Here is a 19,013-nt window from a genome sequence, read left to right on the forward strand (position 1 = left end):
TGCTAATCCTCCCCTTTTTTCTTGAGGAAGAGTGGCCCTGAACTAACATCCGCGCCCATCTTCCTCTACTTTATGTGGGATGCTGCCACAGCATGGCTTGACAAGCCGTGCGTCGGTCCACAACTGGGATCCGAATCTGTGAACCCCGGGGCGCTGAAGCTGAGGGCACGAACTTAACCGCTACACCACCGGGCTGATCCCAAGATTAATCTTTTACATTGTTGGTGAAGGGATTAGTCAGTAAACCAAGGAACAAGCCCCTTAAAACTGAGTGAACTTTCCCGGAAATCGTGGCACATTCCAGTGTTTTTTCAGACTCAGGTATTTCACGCCAAGGCAAATAAAATTCACTTTCCTAAGGTTTTGTCCTTCCCTATGTTTTTTCGTACTCTAGAACAAACTGATACTTTGGAACAAAACTACTCTTCTTCTCTTGAAAAATAAAAAGATACATAGTTGTATTTCTCTGTCACTATTGCTCCTATTATAGTTATATGATCATCCATACTATTACAACTTAATCAAAGAAACTAACTTCTATTTCACAGAGAAAGCTGGGAGGCAGGTCATTGAGAACTGTTTGTCACACACAAACATTTTAGCAGACCAGCAAGCTCATGAATATTAACACAACTTTATACAGCTATACATACCCCTTTACACTTTAAAGTGGCAGTAAGAAACATATTTAACTTGACTCAAATATATAACTTACTCCATAGCATATCAAAATAAGAAGCAAAAGTATATAAACTTAAACTTAGTAATCAGGGGCTGGCCCAGTGGTGTAGTGGTTAAGTTTGTGCACTCTGCTTTGGTGGCCCAGGGTTCGCAGGTTCAGATCCCGGGTGCGGACCTAGGCACTGATTATCAAGCCATGCTGTGACAGGCGTCCCATACACAAAGTAGAGGAAGATGGGCATGGATGTTAGCCCAGGGCCAATCTTCCTCAGCAAAAAGAGGAGGATTGGCAACAGATGTTAGCTCAGGACTAATCTTCCTCACCGAAAAAAAAATCTAAAGAAAAAAAAAACTTAGTTATCAATGATTCAATATTCTATCCAAGAAACAATCTAGGTATGCAATGATTATTCATTAAGTAATTCACTATCAGTCTAAGGTTTTAAATTTCCTAAAGATCTTGGAAATTATCTTTAATCTGACATAATTCAAAACATAATTACTGTTAGAATAAAAAAAGTTTGTTAGAATTATGATTCAATTTAGTGGAACCCAAATTTACTTTTTTAAAAATCTTAAACTTTATGTAGGAGTTAGGTTAGGTAATTTCACCAATAAACCAATATAAAAATTTTAGGAAATTCAGACTAGTCTCTTCATTAAAAAATAAACTGTACTTATACCAATGGTACTATACTTGTATTATACTTAACACCGACAAGCAGAGAAAAAGACATATAGCTGTTTTTTTCTTTAATCCAAATTACTAAACCTCTCTGATCTGTCCAAAGATTCATCTTAATTATGTGCATTTGAATTTTTAAAAACGTTTCTGAGCTAGCAGTTTCTATAAGAATAATTTTTTTCCTTTAAAGTCTACCTCACTCAAAGTATTAGAAGTTAATTTTTAAAATTTTCTATTAATTTGGAGACTATTCCATTTATATAAGTGCTTATTTATCTCTATAAACCAATCGGAACAGACTTCCTTAATAGGCATAATCTAATTTATTAATTTATATTGTTCAGAAGTAGGAAAGTATTTCACAGGCATGCAATGAGAGGTCAAGGGCTTCCTCAATTATAAACACACAGACACACCGAGAATTTAAAAGTTTCAAATCTACAACCGTAGCCACAGGCCAAAAGTAAATTTACCAGTCCAGATCGCAAATAGCTGTTCTCCTTCTCAGTGGGCATTTATTTCTTAACTGACAGGGCTCTCACACACACAGACAAGATGAACAAACCAGATTCTCCGTCATCTTTCACCCAAGAGAGAATCGATTTCTGCCATTGACAGAGATCACCAAATGGGCCATAAAAACATAGTCTCAATCATGTCACCAATGGAAATTAACTTATGGGCCATACCTGAAGCAGAAACAAAAACAAACAGAGTATCAGTAAGGAGGGCAAAACCTACACAAATAGAGTCCAAAAAAGTTAAGGCCTTACTGCCACAAGGGAATCACTCTGAGAGCCAAGAAAAGACGTGCCTAGGCTTAAGTAGATCTCGAAGTGGTGTTCTCAAGCAATGAGGTTTACTTGGCTCTGTGAGTCCACTTGGGTATCTAGGTAAATGACTTCCAAAGCTGCTACAGTATAATTTTCAAAATAATAAAATTATGATGCATACAAATATAAAATGAACACATCAAAAATTTTATTTAACTCATTAACCAAGGAGAGAACCAATAAGATATTAAAACCAATTTCCATCAACCAATTTAAACCTTAAAACTTAGATGTCTCAAATATTTTTTTTTTTAAGCTGCTAACCTTCAAAGTCTTTTTTATAGTTCATTATCAAAGGATTTTATATTTTAAATGTTTTTCATCTCCAAGATTATCTAAAAAGTTTCTTTTAAATGGCTCCAGAATTCTTCTCCTTCTGTACCTTCATCTTACCTATCCAGAGTTCCTTTTATTATTGATACTACTTGGTTAGGAAGGCCTGCAATTCTAAGACTTTAGATAAGATCTCATTTTCTTGAACTGAATCAAAAAATGGAGGGGTAAAGAAATCAGAGACGTCATAAAATACATAGAAAGTAATATAATCTTACAGGTGGAATATGGAGCATGTAATATTCTGCTTCTACATTTGCTATTTCAGAAATAAATGACTCACAATATTTCATTGATTCCAAAATGCATACTTTTCATATTTAACATCTCAGAAATCTGGATAAGTTTTATTTTAACAGCCATTGGCTATTTTTCTCTACATTTGTCGTCTTTGCAATTGAGATGTGTCCTTTAATTGATAGCATATTAGTTAGGTGAAATATAGTACTGCTGTCCCCTGGAAATGCTATTCCATTACATTATAAAGATGTTAAACCAGACTAGAAACAGTTTAGATGTTGAACGCTAATGCAACTATGCTCATAGATGCAGCAAGTCACAATATGGGCTTTGAACAAAATTGTGGGTAAAGAGAAACTTTTTTCATTTAAGTGTAAGATATGTACATGGTGAACAAAACAGACACAGCTACCGCTTTAATAAAGCTCATAAACCAGAGCAGCATTGTCCAGTAGAATGTGATCTACACGTGTAATTTTAAATTTTCTAATAGTCACATTAAAAAGGCAACAACTGAAATTAAAGAATACTTTTTTTTTTTTTTTTGGTGAGGACAATTGGCCCTGAGCTAATATCTGTCTCCAATCTTCTTTTTGCTTGAGCAAGATTGTCCCTGAGCTAACATCTGTGCCAATCTTCCTCTACTTTGTATGTGGGACAAAGTACATGTGGGATGCTGCCACAGCATAGCTTGATGAGCAGTGTGTAGGGCCACGCCCGGACCCGAACCTGAGAACCCCGGGTCCCAAAAGCAGAGTGGGCAAACTTAACCACTATGCCACCAGGCCAGCCATAGAATACATTTATTTAACCCAATATATACCAAATATCATTTCATCAATCAATACTTTTAAATTGCTAATGAGAAATTTTACTTTATTTTGCCTACTAAATCTTTGAAGCAGGGTGTGTATTTTACACTTAACAACACATCTCAATTCAGACTGGCCACATTTCAAGTGCCCCATGTGGCTATATTGGACAGCGCAGGTCTAGAGGGAGAGATCAACTTGTTTTTTAACCAGTATTGGTTTTTTGTAGCTACTTTTCTTTGGAGGGGGGATATTTTTATTTTTTGAAGAGGTAAAACATACCAAATTTCAAAAGTACCAGAGTATTCAGTGAAAAGTAAGCCTTTAAATCCTGTCCCCAGCCACCCATTTCTCCTCCTGTAGGAAACTGCTTTTAGTATTTCTGTGCATTCGTAAATACATCCATATTTTTTTTCCTTTGTTTCCCACACAAACAGTAGCATACTATATCTAGTTGGGCACTTTCTGTTTTTGTTTTCACTTAATATATTTTAGAGATTTTTTCATAGCATTGTATGCAGAACTTCCTCATTCTTTCTGTTTTTTTCCCCTCATTCTTTTTAATGGCTGCATAATGAATACGTCATGTTTTTATTTAACCTTTTGATGGTTAATTAAAATATTTGTAATCTTTCGCTATTACAAAGACTGCTGCTATGAGTATTTTTGCATATAAGTTACTTCATACCCAAGGGAGTATATTTGTAGGACAACTACCTAGAAATAGAATTGCTGAATGTAATTACAAGAATGCTAGAATCTGTAACATGTGGCACATTCTAGGCATCCAATACTTATTTGTTGAAAGAATGTATAAAATAAGAAGTGAGGCTTATTTTTCATTCCAGCAGTTATAGACTCAATCTGAATGTTACTTTTTGGATCCGATGCTTGTATTATTATTTTGAGCACTGCTTTTCCCAAGAGATCTGACCACTCCCTCTCCCCCTTGTTTTCCCTCACTCCACCATATCCCTCCCCCATCGGATTTAGAGGCAAAAAAAAGCTGGGGAAATTACATTAATATTTAACAAGGCAGACTTTTAAAGATAATAAGTATTAGGGCTAGGGACGGCCACTTAATGATAAAGGCTCAATCACCAGAAATAGATAATTCTAAACTTACATGCATTTAATAAAGTAGCCTCAAACTATAAACGGGAGTATCAACAGACACAGGGAGAAATAATAAAATCTGTCATCACAGTAGATTCAACACTCTGTTACTGACAGCCCACATACGTCACTGTGCCAGGAACCCTTCTCCAAATCGCTACTAAATGCAATAAATTTTAAGGGTATGGGGTGCCAATATTTCCTAATGAAAGACCTAAGAAAGCACAGATGAACATAGCTGTAACAACACACCTAGTAAAGCCGAACTCTGTGGAAAGCTCGTAAAAGGCACATGGTGTTTCTTTTTTTTTTGAAAGTCATTTCCAAATATTTCAGCTATTAGCGCTTCCTGAAGAAGCGGGGCAGTGGGTGAGGGAGCCGGCCCCCAACGGACAGCGCAAACAGGCGGCGAATGTGCACATTTCACTAACATTCGCTCAAAAAACCTTTATTGAACACTTACTACGTGCAGGAACTCTACTAATTACCAGCCATTTCAGATCTCCAGAGCTCAAAGAGCTCCGAGAACAAATGATTTCTTAAAAGTAATTCAGATATTTAAGTATTACCTAAACCTGTTTTTAGACAAATCGAGGTGGCTACGGGAAGAGAAAATCGGCGCCACACCCTTTGTGTGCAGGCAGCGAGGACAGCTATGAGCAGCCGGTGGGGTCCTAGGGCAGCCCTGGAACCGCTCCTTCCTTCAGGCGGGAGTATGGTCAGCTATGTCGGGGCGCGGAGGGGACTTGAGGGCGCTTCTGCGCAGGCGCTTGCCGCCTAAATCGACCCAGGAACGCGCGGAGTTCCCTTTTCGCTCTCAGACATGGTGAGTGTGGTCGTGTCCTGGGCGGCTTTCCAGGAGTGGCGGGAGGAGATCGGGTGGGGTAGTGTTGAGCAGCTCAGTCGCTCGCACGGTTGTTTCCCAAGTGTTGGAGAATGGTTGGGTTCAGACACGGGCTTTGGAAGGTTTCTTGAGGGCTCCGAGAGGCTGAAGGATTACTCAGCGTTTTCTGCAGACCTCGCGGGCGCAGTCGCCGCTTCCGATTTTACCCAGGCCTCCTCCTGCCGGGCGGGCCTCGGGATGCAACGGCCGATTTCTTAATACCTCACAGGAGCCAGGCCAGTGGGTAGTTCTTTTTTCCTTCCGCGTATATGTACTTTTTATGGCTGAAAATCTTAGAATCGTTAATGGTGTGGTCTCGTTGAAGATCTAGTAAATTTTAAATGGGATCCGAAGGAAATTCGCTAGACCTTAGTCGTTTTTGGTAATCGTCATGACCTACTTAAAGTGAAGGCAATACAGTCTCAATCACAAAGATTTGGATAAGAAATTCGGAGAACTAGAGCAGCATTCTTATCTTCTGGGGCCTTATTGCAAATGCAGAAACTAAGACTAAAGCTAGAAAAGATGAGGCTAAAGGGACTGCTTGCTCGATAAATTGAACAACTTTGGCGGTGCGTAGAAAGTGCTTTGGAACCTGAATTTTTAGGATTAATAAAATTTCGTTAAAGAACTTAGCTGCAAGTTATGGGCTAGCTAGATTTTTATTTTAGTGTTGCAGCTTGCTTTCTGCCACATGTAAGCAATAAGTTGTCCCGAATTGGTAAGCTTTCATACTTTATGGTGTATGTTTTACTTAACGTTTTTAAGTGAAAGATAACAGATGAAGGTCATAATTTTTTGGGTCGATGATGAGCTGGCATGTATTCTGAATCTAAAGTTGATTACTACTACTTAAGCTCTAGAATTACTCTGAGACCTGAAAAATACCTAAATCTGTACAAGGCTTTGGTGCTTACGTTCTTTTTAGTCAGATACTTGGCAATTTCTAAATTGAAAGTTTTTGTATGGCAAGATGAAATCAAAGTAAAAAGTTCAGATCTGTATTGAATATATATTCTGGGGTCAAACATTAAAAAGATAAACATTTACGAAATCACTACTTTTTTGTTTTGAAAGGGCACACCGCAGAAAGATGTTATCATCAAGTCAGATGCACCTGACACCCTGTTATTGGAGAAGCATGCAGATTATATCGCATCCTATGGCTCAAAGAAAGACGATTATGTATGTATGATTTCGTTAAAAAATGTATTTTAAAGAAATCAGACCATTCTGCATAAGCAGAAGGTAGGTCTGTGTTTGGTAGGTCGGTGTTTGTGGCCAATGTTTTTTAAAAATTTTATCCAACTCCTGCATGGCAAGGACTGAATTTATGTCCTTGAACTGCACTGGGTGTACCTTTGCATATCTGAGGTTGAGGGTCCATCAGAATTAGCAATGGTTCTTACCAATACTTAGTTCCAGTGCTTGGCAGACAGGAGATTCCCCTCCTGCCCAGATCTGTAAGAGGTATGAGGTATAGAATAGATTTCTACTTTTGTAGTTGAGGCAATACTTGCAAGGTCAATGATGTGTTGGCATGTATTATCTGATTTTACGGCTGATGTGTAATAACACTTTAGCTCTAGAATTACGCTGAGACCTTGAAAAAGTTTTGCCTTGAGTTTTAGACTTTAAAGAATAGTTTTCCTCTCTTGGACAATCTTAGGAAAAAGTAATGAACAACTCAGCTGAAAGTAAATATTTTCCCCTGTAGTATGCAGAGAGCTGAATTATCTGCCGTCTTGGAAATCACCTAGTATTGATGAATTCTTGACTTACGTGTTAGGTTCCCATAACCTTGTAGTTATGGAGTTGTTAGGGCCCTGTTTATTTTTTTTTCTGGATGACTAAAAGGTTAGGGCATGACTGATTCCTGCCTTTTTATGTACGGCTCACGTGCCGATTTTTTAAACCCTAAATTTGGGTTCACAGCAAACTGCTAAGACCACCTGCCTGATTCAGAATCTCTAAAAATGCAATCCATTGGTGACTGTAGCGGAAATTTGTTTGTAGACGCTTCTGTGTACCAGTTTTTATATCTCCTTGATTAGCCACTGTTAGCTGTTTTATCTTAACCTTTTGCATGCTTTGGCTATTTTGGTTTTCAAGTAGTTATATCATTTGCTAGTAGATAACAAATAGATCTTGTACAGAGTCCTTATATTAAAAGAATGGAGGTCTAGGGCCTGGCCCCGTGGCATGTTGGTAAAGTTTGCACGCTCCCCTTCAGTGGCCTGGGGTTCACCGGTTCGGATCCTGGGCGTGGACCTATGCACCGCTCATCAAGCCATGCTGTGGCAGGTGTTCCACATACACAGGAAGGTGGACACATATGTTAGCTCAGGGCCAATCTTCCTGGCCAAAAAAAAAAAAAAAGGATGTCTAATAAATAGGATGTAAATACTCTAAAAGAAATGTTCTCCTTAAGCTTGAAAAAGGCAGATCTTTTTCTGGCTTACACTTCTGTTTGCCTCTTGAGAGAGTAAAGCCCTATTTGTATTGTCAGTTACAGAGGCGTTTATTGTGTGCTTTTCAGATAACTGACTACCCGCCACCTCCGCCCTCCCCCCAGATTTGAGATTCACAAATTTAAACTTGCTACTAATGTTAGGATCAAGTGAAGTAAAGAGTAACCGTGTGGCTATTAGCTTTATGTATGTGTTCAATCTCTAACCCTGCGTCAGTTCAGACTGGCACATTAAAGTAATTGTGTATTTTAGGAATACTGTATGTCTGAGTACTTGAGAATGAGTGGCATCTATTGGGGTCTGACCGTAATGGATCTCATGGGACAACTGCATCGCATGAATAGAGAAGAAATTCTGATGTTTATTAAGTCATGTCAACATGAGTGTGGTGGAATAAGTGCTAGTATTGGACACGATCCTCATCTTTTGTATACTCTTAGTGCTGTTCAGGTAAATACTAATTAAAATTAATCAGTCTTGGTAGTGTATTCTCTGAGAGGGGGGATTTTGAAACCAGGTATTAACAAGGTGACAAAATCAGTATCTGTCAAAAAGTTACCTGTATCTTTTCAAATGAAATCTATTCTGCAAGGTCAATGATGTGATGGCATGTATTAATTGAATCCAAAGGTGATGTAAATTCTAAAATTACACTGAGACCTTGGATGGTAAAATGTTTATCTTCAGTATATGTAAATACTTGAAAATCACTAGGAGTTAAATGTTATAACTTTGGTATTAATGAAGATCCACAAATAAGGATTTAAAGTCTACTTCTGTATATATAAGTTAGTATAAAGAGTATTGGAATGCTAAGTTAAATTTATATGAGAAAAATAATGCTTTATGGCTAAAGGTTTGGGTTTGTTGGTAATACCTATAATTTTATTGCATAGGAGATAGTCTGCATGTTTGAGAAAAGTTCACAATGTGTATAGACAAAAAGACTTTGCTTGCCTGACAACTTTAAAGGAAGTTGAGGAAGAAATCATTAGAAGAAACTTAGCAGAGTTGAAGAGGTATTTATTTAACATGGTTTGTTTTTGTTACAGATTCTTACTCTGTATGATAGTATTAATGTTATTGACGTAAATAAAGTTGTGGAATATGTTCAGAGTCTACAGAAAGAAGATGGTTCTTTTGCTGGAGATACTTGGGGTAATGTCAGTTTAATCCATGCTATCCAAAATACCAGTGTTAAAATGTCGTGTTTTGGTGTTTATTGTAGTTAAGGCTTTGTAGCAGACTTTAAAGTACAATAAATCAGAGGCTTTGCTAATAGTTTATAAGGAGATTTTTAAGTTTTTCATCTTTTCAGGTCCCACTAAGCAGCTGGTCTAATTGGAGTTAATGGTCTGCTGGAAGTTCCAGCATGCACTGTGCTAGTTATAGCAGCATACAGGAGCACTGGAGCAGAGGGGGCCAGTCTAAAAGATCAGGTAGGTGACATTTTTTTCTGCAGATTTGGTGGCTTTGTACAGTTTTTTAAAAACTGATTACTGGCAGGGAAAAATATTCAAAAAACTTTACAAACTTACTGAATATTTGAGTGGAGGGAAGGAATAGTATTTTACTTGATAAATGTAGATAATCTCTGCTTTAGGGCTGAATACAGTGCAGGCCCGAGAGACCAGCTGCTTCATGGGATATGAAAATCTACTTTTATATAATAGGGTAAGTTTATGTCAATTAGAAATTGACTAATCCTTTTGGTTCTGTGATAGTTACCTTTTCTTTCTGAGCACTCTGTAAACAATTGAAGATCATTTGCTGTTATTATTTTTTTTTTTTCTGTGAGGAAGATCAGCCCTGAGCTAACATCTGTCACAGTCTTCTTTTTGCTGAGGAAGACTGGCTCTGGGCTAACATTCGTGCCCATCTTCCTCCACTTTTTATGGGGCGCCGCCACAGCATGGCTTGACAAGTGGTGCGTCGGTGCGTGCTCGGGATCTGAACCCCGGGCTGCCGCAGCTGAGTGTGTGCACGTAGCCGCTACCCCACCGGCTGGCCCCTCATGTGCTGTTACTTTTGACAAAGCATTTTTTTTTTTTTTTTAAAGATTTTATTTATTTATTTTTTTCCGTCAAAGCCCCAGTAGATAGTTGTATGTCATAGCTGCACATCCCTCCAGCTGCTGGATGTGGGACGCAGCCTGAGCATGGCAGGAGAATGGCAGGAGAAGCGGCCCCTGCGCGCCCGGGATCCGAACCCGGGCCGCCAGCAGCGGAGCGCTCACACTTAACCGCTAAGCCACGGGGCCGGCGACAAAGCGTTTTTCTAGTTCTTGATTTCTTGTAAAGTGATTTGTCTTCGGGTTTAGCTTTCCTCCTGGCGACCTAAAAGTAAATGTTAAACTTTTGAACTCTTGGAACTTTAGCCACGGTAGTTGTACAGAGTTTGTTTTTGGTTAACTTGCACTGTTATGATCAGAAGCCTCCAGTAACACTTAGGTTTTGTTTTGATCCCTTTTCTCTTTTAGGAGAAATTGATACAAGATTCTCTTTTTGTGCGGTGGCAACTTTGGCTCTATTGGTAAGTTTTGAATATTGTATTGGAATAATTAAGCATCCATGATTACTCTGGAGTTTAACAGGCATATTTTTTTGTTTATAGGGGAAGCTGGATGCTATTAATGTGGAAAAGGCAATTGAATTTGTTCTGTCATGTATGAACTTTGATGGTGGATTTGGTTGCAGGCCAGGTTCTGAATCCCATGCTGGGCAGGTAATTTACTAATGCAGATTAAAATGTAGTGTTAATTTTGAAGGGATAACCAATTTAATAAACTGGGAAAATATGTTAATAGCAATTTCAGTGTCCGTGAAATATGAATGAAGTTAATTTGACTGAATGTAATATAATGTGAGATGTTACATAAGAATTGCTTAGTTGCTGATCAAGGAAGGTATTTTTACAGTAGTTTGATTTATATACCTTCCTCTGTTGGTGGAACCTTCTGATCTAGGCAAATATAAGTAGGTTTGTAATCACCAAAAGTACGTTTTGATTTTCCATTAGTTTTTAACTAAGCAAATGAAAATATTCTGTCCCTACCTATCCTGAACACCTATTTGCTAGTACCAGAGATTATCGTATGTATAAGTAGTTGTCAAGTAAAATTTGCTTTTAGCCATGAAGAAATTTGACAATAGTATTTCATTGCAGAGTTGGATCTTAGTAATAGTGTAATTGGATTTGCTCAAATAGTTATGTGACATTTACATGTTTGCAATTCTAACTGTTCACCTATCAGCGAACTTTTAAACATAAAATGGAGTTTTAATAATTTGAGTAGTCTTTATCACTATTTTATTATTGAAAAATTATTATACACATGTACTTTATGTCTGTAATTTTAGATCTATTGTTGCACAGGATTCCTGGCTATTACTAGTCAGTTGCATCAAGTGAATTCTGATTTACTCGGTTGGTGGCTTTGTGAACGACAGTTACCATCAGGTGGACTCAATGGAAGACCAGAGAAGGTACTGTTTTGTAAGGTAAACTGTTCTAATAGCTATATAACCTTGAGTAAGTACCACTTAGTCTTAGATTTTTCAGCGTTGCTCTTGTAAATTGGTAGTGAGCTTAAACCACCCACCCCCCACCCCCCCCCGCTGCCCCCGTTGCTGGTTTTTCAGTTATATACCTATACCTCCTAAAAAATGCCCTTGGCAAAGTTAAAACAAGTAGGGTTGAAATGCTCACTAACCCTAGTGTCCATTTAAAAGACACTCTTAAAGAAAAGATGTACGTGGTACCTTTTGATGCTCTTTTTTATGACAAAGGCCTTTTGGTCTTTCCTGTCCTGAAATAGACTCTTGAGTTATCTGAAGGAGTATACAAAAACGGCAAATACTCTAAAGGAGGAAATGTTCAGCAATGTGGCTTCTCTGGCTCCTGCTTTGTCTCTAGTCTTAATCAGCTACACATAACTCAGGATTTCAGTGGAGTCCCTGGAGATTTTAGTGGTCATGCCTAAATCCTAGAAGAAGGAGATCTTGGCCCCAGACCAGTGTTTTGGGCTGGCACAGTGACTTCATATGGGGCAATGGCACCTTATTAGCCAGCAGTATGTCCCTGATCTCAGAGAGGTCGTTCTTGGTGAACACAAAGCCCACATTCTTCAGAACTGGGTGGTTCTCCAGCTGCCCTTAGATGGCCGTGTGCATCATGGTGTTCTTACCCGTCAGCACCACACACAGCCCTCCTTGGGAGGGGCATGCAGATCTGCTGGGAGCCCACATTGCTCCCGCAGTGGAGCTTTTTGAATAATCATTTCAAAAGTTGGATGATCTTAAGGAAGTGGTTGGACTTCCAGGTCATCCTTTCTTCCCTGGGCATCATAGCAGTGTGTCAGGGATTGCCACAGGGTTTAAAGATGATGTCTCTCATTAGCTTTAAAATGTATTTGTATTCGGACATAGCATGAATTTTTAAAAGATCTTTTACCCTATCCTTCTGAAGTCCTTGTATTTTTCAGACATTGAAATAAAGCTATTTCTTAAAAACTTTTTTTTGTGTGTGAGGAATATCAGCCCTGAGCTAACATCTGTGCCCATCTTCCTTCACTTTATATGGGATGCCCCCACAGCATGGCCTGACAAGCGGTGCGTCAATGCATGCCCGGGATCCAAACCCAGGTCGCCAGCGGCGGAGTGCGAATGCTTAACCGCTACGCCACAGCCCTTAAAACTTTTTAATTCTGAACCTATACCAGGGAATCAGTCATCCTTTAAAAACTTAGTATCTGATAGCCAGAGACTATTTATTAAGTGAACACATGCATCTTGTACAAACATCTCCATGTGCATTTATGGGTCTGAAAGGGCAATGGATTTGCCAAATCAAAGAAATTAAAAAAAAAAATTAGGTTACAAAACTTTTATTCAAAATCTTTAGTAATTTTTTTTTTAAGGAAAAACCCAATTTTTGACATTTTGATTTGGAGAAAGGAAATTAGATTTTCCTACACAAGTCCACAGTTCTGTAAAGCTTTCACACGTTGTGGGTCTTAAGGGCGAGATAGTAAATATTTTCAGCTTTGTAGGGCATATGGTCTCGTTGCAACTACATAACTGCCCTGAAGAGCAAATGCTGCCATAGACAATAAGAAACGAATGGGCATGGCTGTGTTCCAGTAAAATTACTGTGGATGCATTTGTATTTTATATGATTTTCCTGTCACAAAACTATATTTTTGTAAACCATTGACACATACAAAAAGGCTTTATTGTAGCCTAGATTTGACTTCAGGGGCTATAGCTTTTGTTGGGCCCCTGACCTAAAATATGATAGGGCATGGTAGTGCTTTCTTCTGGGTCATTGTATTTTTAACTTGGCTTTCTCAAGATTTCTGAGTAAGTTAAGGGAGGAGGGCGGTAGGGAAATACCCACAGGTGGTTTCTAGTTAAAGTCTGATGAAAAACCTGGGCGACTTTGAACAATTAGAAAATGGTTCAAGGTGCAGATTGCCAGGAACCTACACTTACAATCCAGGACAGCTTTTAATGTGCCTCTGAATCACCCAAGGATCTTGTTGAAATGAAGATTCTTACTCAGCCTAAGATGGGATCTTCTGCATTTCTTAAACTCAAGTGACCATGTTTAAGGAGCCAGGTTTTAGGTGATTTTTTAAGCAGGTCTGTATCTACCTGGACAGCACTTGTTGAAAATGTGCTACCTAGGGAAATACATCCTTAGATCATGATGGATTTCATGAGCCTTATCACCAGTTTCTTGGATAAGAAGCTGAGTTAGGCATTCATTGCAGATAGAAATAAAGGTAGATGGATGGTTGTCCCCGAGTACTGCAACTCTGGAACATTTAGCATGGGTTTCTGTGGATTGGAGTGTTTGGTCATCTGTTTTCAAGTGATTATCTTTAATTCTAAGCAATTTATGGATTTCAGCATTTTAAACACTGTGTCAGTATATCCTTTGACTCCCTGCCCCGCCCCCCAGTGTTTAGAGAATAAAATTGTGGCAACTTTTTGTGGCTTTTTTTCCCTCCTAGCTACCAGATGTATGCTATTCATGGTGGGTCTTGGCTTCCCTGAAGATAATTGGAAGGCTTCATTGGATTGATAGAGAGAAACTGCGTAGTTTCATCTTAGCATGTCAAGATGAAGAAACAGGAGGATTTGCAGACAGGCCAGGAGATATGGCAAGTATATTTCTGACATGTTCATGGAGTAGTTATATTTTCAGTGTTGGTTTGTGTTACTTTTATGGTTCTAAGCCTTTCCAGACTTAGAAATGGAAAATATTCCAAGTGTTGCTTTGAAAGCTGGATACTTTCTTTGTAATTTTTGAGAATATATGAAGGATATAAAACAAGTTTACAGAAATTTTTCATCACCTGTTGCCACAAAATTAGTTTATGGTAAAGGTCCTGTGTTAAAAACTGTAATTTGAGGGCCGACCCGGTGGCACAGTGTTTAAGTGCGCGCGCTCTGCTTCGGCGGCCCAGGATTTGCAGGTTTGGATCCCGGGCACTCACGCACTGCTTGTCAGGCCATGCTGTGGCGGCGTCCCATATAAAGTAGAGGAAGATGGGCACGGATATTAGCCCAGGGCCAATCTTCCTTGGCAGAAAGAGGAGGATTGGCATTGGATGTTAGCTCAGGGCTGATCTTCCTCACAAAAAACAAAAAACCCTTAATTCGAAACCATTATTTTTATTTCCAAAAACTAAGCATACATTCAAGTAAAGGAAATACAATAGGCTACAATATAACCATTGTTCAGAAGCAGGGTTTTAGAAGTTTACAGTTTGTAATACTCTATAAATTCTTATTTTTTTAATAGGTAGATCCTTTTCACACTTTATTTGGAATTGCTGGATTGTCACTTTTGGGAGAAGAACAGATTAAACCTGTTAGTCCCATTTTCTGTATGCCTGAAGAAGTACTCCAGAGAGTGAATGTTCAGCCTGAACTTGTGAGCTAGATTCATTGATGCAAAAGTTGCTTAGTGTGGTTTTGCCATCTTAACATTTCTGTATTTGAAGTGCTTATCAAACTTAAAAATGACTACTATGTTAATATTTTGTATATGAATTGTGTTAATTTTAAATTATATAATTATACATAGTGTAAAATAAAGACCTTTATTGTATCTTTAATTTTAAACTTTTTCCTGGAATGCTGTTACTCTAAGTACAGTATTTTGTTTGTGCTTTAATGTATTTGTTATTTATGTCTCCATAACAGCAAACTTTCTTAGTTTAACAACTATTTAGTTGAAGAAGTCTTGTGTTCTGCTTGATTTTTTTTTTTCCGTGTGCTCCCTTTATAAGTTATATAACGATAGTTAATGTAAATTGGTCTGTGTCGATGAGAATGTTAACTGAGAAAAATTGATAAACCCCATATTAAAAGATGCACAAAAATAACTGGCTTTTGAAATTTGTGACTATTTCATAGGTTTATGGTTACTCTGAATTGGTCACAAAGTAATTTAGGTAAATGACAATTCACCATCTTAGAATAGGATTGTAATCTAAACTACACTTTATTCTCATTTTTTAACATTTTATGTCAAAATCAGGCGACTTACCCAAGAGATTGTTACCTTTTTTTCCCTTCTCAATAAGGAAACAGAACTGGATAGTTGTCACAACATTTTTTGAACCTGTGTTTTCAGGAAGACTAAAATGAGCATAACTATTCTCAGAGTTTTACATTCTTGGTAAAGTATTTTAGTGAACACTTGTCTTGAGATGGGAGTTGAAGTTTTCTCAAGCATGTTTGCAATACCCTGTGTAATAGTCATTTTAAGAAGGATTTTACACATGAGTAGTGATGATTCAACACAATCATTGACCAGTGTTGATTTTAACATCCTGAAAATTTTTTCAAGATGGGATTTTTGAAATGTCTGGCATTGTTTTGGCAATTCACTGAAGAGTTTAGGTTGAATTGCCAGTATTTTGTTTCTGAAAGTTTGGAAGTCATTGGATGGAACAATGTGATTTAAATGGTATCATTGGAAGTATTTGAAGGGAGTTTTTAGGACTGCAGTCACTGCATGTGGGTGACCTGTGGTGTGAATACGTGATTATTGAGATACTTAACACTTGTGTGAATTCAGTGATAACTGTAAATGAATGTCTTCTGTAATAGTATCCAGGTGTTACAGTCATATGCTGTGTAACAATATTTGGCATGCAATGTTTGTCCCATAAGGTTAGTGCTATATAGCCTAGGTGTGTAGTCGGTTGTACTGTCTAGGTTTGTGTAAGTACATTCTGATGTTCACAACGATGAAATTGGAAAAGGACACATTTCTTGGAACATAGCCCTGTCGTTAAGAGACGCGTGACTGTACGTATTCTTTTTTCCCAATCCTAGAGTATCTGAAATGGGTACTAGTTCCATATTCTAGAATAGTAAACAGGCACAGAACTTAATTTCCCAAAGGTCATTGTTTGATGCAAAGCTAGTTTGAATTTGTGTAGTCAGCTCTTAAGTAATCCATGCGTATGTGTGGAAACCACAGCACTAGAAATTGAAAGATTGGGAACTGAAACTGTCCGAGAGGTCTCATCCGTTCTTTTCTCTGGTTCCTACTGTACTGTGCACACAGCCATGTGCTTACTTGGTGAAGGGCAGTCGTGCAGTGATCCTAATACAGTCTGGATTATCTAAGCTGTAAGAGGTTAATGGCTCGCTCTTGTCTTGAGCCGCAAGACGGATGTTAGATTTGTGCTCATGTGTGAGCCTCGAATTTATTTTCACTATCTTATAGGTACTGGGTACACACTGTGATGGATGATTTCTGTATTTAAAAAGAAGATAGTGTACCTAGGGGTGTATAGGAAATGTTAAAAAGCACCCAACACACTGCAATAAGGGAAATACGGTGCTATGAGAATAACGGGGCTACCAAGTAGCATGGTTATTTGATAGACACTAAAGAATTCAGTTCAGCTAATACCGGCAGGTTGAGGAAGACTACCTAAGATTAAGCTCATAACCAAGTACTGTGGGAGGTGGTGGGATTGCTAGGTGTGGATGGGGGAAAGGTGAGGGAGCCGGCAGGTTGGGGCTCTGCGCCTGCGCCCTGGAAAGCGCGGCGAGCCGGCGCTCTGCGGCTCCGTGCGCCTGCGCGCCCTCCTCCCGCCTTTTTCCACATTGCCTGTGTTGTGGGGCTCCGCGAAGCGACGCCCGGAAAGCTCATACTTATTGTGCCTGGGAAGGCTTGTGAGAATGCTGAGGCCCGAGATCTCATCCACCTCGCCTTCCGTCCCTGCGGCTTCCTCCTCAGTGGAGGCTCCGTCACAGGGTCCCCGCTACGATTTCAGACTCCCGGAGACTCAGAGCCGCGCTTCAGCCGCTGCCGTCTCCGCGTCCAGCCCTCCAGGCACGTCTGGGGCCGCGGGCGACCGGAGCAGCAGCAGCAGTCTCCCTCGCCGCCCGCCGAGCGCCCGGCCTGCGCAAGGCAAGGAGTGGGGGGAGTTCCCGTCGGCCGAGGCCTGCGGGCCGGGGTTCGGGGAGCCGTGGTTAGTGGTTACCAGAGGAATCAGCTGCGGTGGGTCGGAGGCTGAGAACAGGGTGCTCTGGGAATCTGATGGGTCTGAGTGATTAAAAGGCTGCACTCTTCAAATTGGGTTTATTACGACGCTGTCATGGTGGACGGCTCAGTTCTGAGGAAGGCAGAAGTAACTTCCGGTGTGGTGTCCCTCTTTCCCCGCCCTCCGGAAGCGTATGACAAAGGACTGAGTTTGGGGATGGGACTGGTGAACCACTTGGCTGCTGAACTTAAGTCTCCAAGGCCGCCTTCTTTTTTGTGTGTGTGAGGAAGATGAGCCTTGAGCTAACATCCGTGCTAATCCTCCTCTTTTTGCTGAGGAAGACCGGCTCTGAGCTAACGTCTATTGCCAATCCTCCTCTTTTTTTTTTTTCCCCCCAAAGCCCCAGTAGATAGTTGTATGTCATAGTTGCACATCCTTCTAGTTGCTGTATGTGGGACGCGGCCTCAGCATGGCGGAAGAAGCCGTGTGTCTGTTCGCGCCGGGGATCCGGCCCGGGGTGGCCAGTAGCGGAGTGCGCCCACTTAACCGCTAGGCCGAGGCCTTCTAGAACAGGATGCAAGTAGATTAAATTTAACATTTCATCTTATTCAGGTGAATAATATGTTTAATATTAAAATATGTATGTCCTTCAAGGCCAGGTCAACTTGTTTATTTTATATTTGGTTACTCCATTCATGGCAAAACCATCACACAGGGTTTTCACACAACATTCGGACTCAGTGGTAAAGTAACAAATGCCAAATCCAGTGCTCCCTTTTCCTTGCATCTCCTGTGCCTTTCTGCTGTATTTAATGTTCCTGACCAGCCTTCTCTTGAACTCTCTTAATTTGATTTCCTTGGTTACACTCCCCCCTGTTTTTCTTCTGCCTCCCAGAGAACTGCTCAACTCCTTTGTTTGTTCCCGTATTCTTCATTTGCCCTTATAGTTTTATTCTTAGGCTACTTCTACCTGGATGTGATTATCACCACAGCTCAGGTCCCATCTATGCTCCAGATTCCTGTGTCAGCCTGTCTTCTGAAGGTTTTAGTGAGAGACCAGTGGATGCCTCAGATTCGCTATATGATTAGTTGAATTCATCTCTATGCAGCTCCTCCTGTTTCTCTTATCTCAATGATTGGATTCTCTAAATCTTAAACCTAGAAGACTTGAATCAAGTATTCCCTCACCCACAACATCAAATAGTTAACAAGTCCTGTCTATCTTTATCTTTTAAATAATTTTATCTCTTTCTATCTCTGTGCCATGACAGACCCTCATAATTTTATGTCTGAATTATTGCATCAAACTCCTAAGTATTCCTTCTTCCAAGCTTGCTTACAGCGTCACCAGAGTCATATGGAAAATGAAAATCTTATCGTGTCCCTTGCCACTTAAAATAAATCAGTGGCTCTGTATCTGCAATTAAAAAATCAAACTCTTT

General features: G+C 39.5%; 2 protein-coding genes and 3 non-coding genes across 7 annotated transcripts in view; all 5 read left to right on the forward strand.

Moving 5' to 3' along the window:
- Positions 1-5,487: 5,487 nt before the first annotated feature.
- On the forward strand, positions 5,488-15,423 carry RABGGTB (Rab geranylgeranyltransferase subunit beta). 3 transcript variants are annotated; one of them, XM_058538309.1, is made up of 9 exons: positions 5,488-5,526; positions 6,661-6,768; positions 8,307-8,504; positions 9,107-9,212; positions 10,534-10,586; positions 10,668-10,778; positions 11,414-11,539; positions 14,071-14,224; positions 14,869-15,423. In XM_058538309.1, exons 1-9 carry the CDS (start codon positions 5,524-5,526, stop codon positions 15,003-15,005), a joined length of 996 nt encoding a protein of 331 aa, XP_058394292.1. In that variant the 5' UTR covers positions 5,488-5,523; the 3' UTR covers positions 15,006-15,423. The 3 variants fall into 3 exon arrangements, with proteins under 3 accessions (XP_058394292.1, XP_058394295.1, XP_058394293.1); XM_058538312.1 differs by lacking the exon at positions 5,488-5,526 and adding an exon at positions 5,588-5,823 and having other exon boundaries at positions 11,414-11,554; XM_058538310.1 differs by lacking the exon at positions 5,488-5,526 and having other exon boundaries at positions 5,588-6,768; positions 11,414-11,554.
- LOC131405081 (small nucleolar RNA SNORD45) lies at positions 6,385-6,463 on the forward strand. Its single transcript, XR_009219940.1, has one exon. It is a non-coding gene; the product is annotated as a small nucleolar RNA SNORD45 (small nucleolar RNA).
- On the forward strand, positions 7,106-7,189 carry LOC131405079 (small nucleolar RNA SNORD45). Its single transcript, XR_009219938.1, has one exon. It is a non-coding gene; the product is annotated as a small nucleolar RNA SNORD45 (small nucleolar RNA).
- Positions 8,646-8,717, forward strand: LOC131405080 (small nucleolar RNA SNORD45). Its single transcript, XR_009219939.1, has one exon. It is a non-coding gene; the product is annotated as a small nucleolar RNA SNORD45 (small nucleolar RNA).
- A 758-nt stretch (positions 15,424-16,181) lies between the features above and the next one.
- Positions 16,182-19,013, forward strand: part of MSH4 (mutS homolog 4) — an 89,318-nt gene continuing 86,486 nt past the window's right edge. The window contains exon 1 of the mRNA XM_058538314.1: positions 16,182-17,498. Within this exon, the coding sequence (XP_058394297.1) occupies positions 17,267-17,498 (232 nt within the window). The 5' untranslated portion in view covers positions 16,182-17,266. The remainder of the gene's footprint in view (positions 17,499-19,013) is intronic.

This window comes from Diceros bicornis, chromosome 4 (genome assembly GCF_020826845.1).
Source record: "Diceros bicornis minor isolate mBicDic1 chromosome 4, mDicBic1.mat.cur, whole genome shotgun sequence".
In the NCBI taxonomy this organism is placed as follows: domain Eukaryota; kingdom Metazoa; phylum Chordata; class Mammalia; order Perissodactyla; family Rhinocerotidae; genus Diceros; species Diceros bicornis.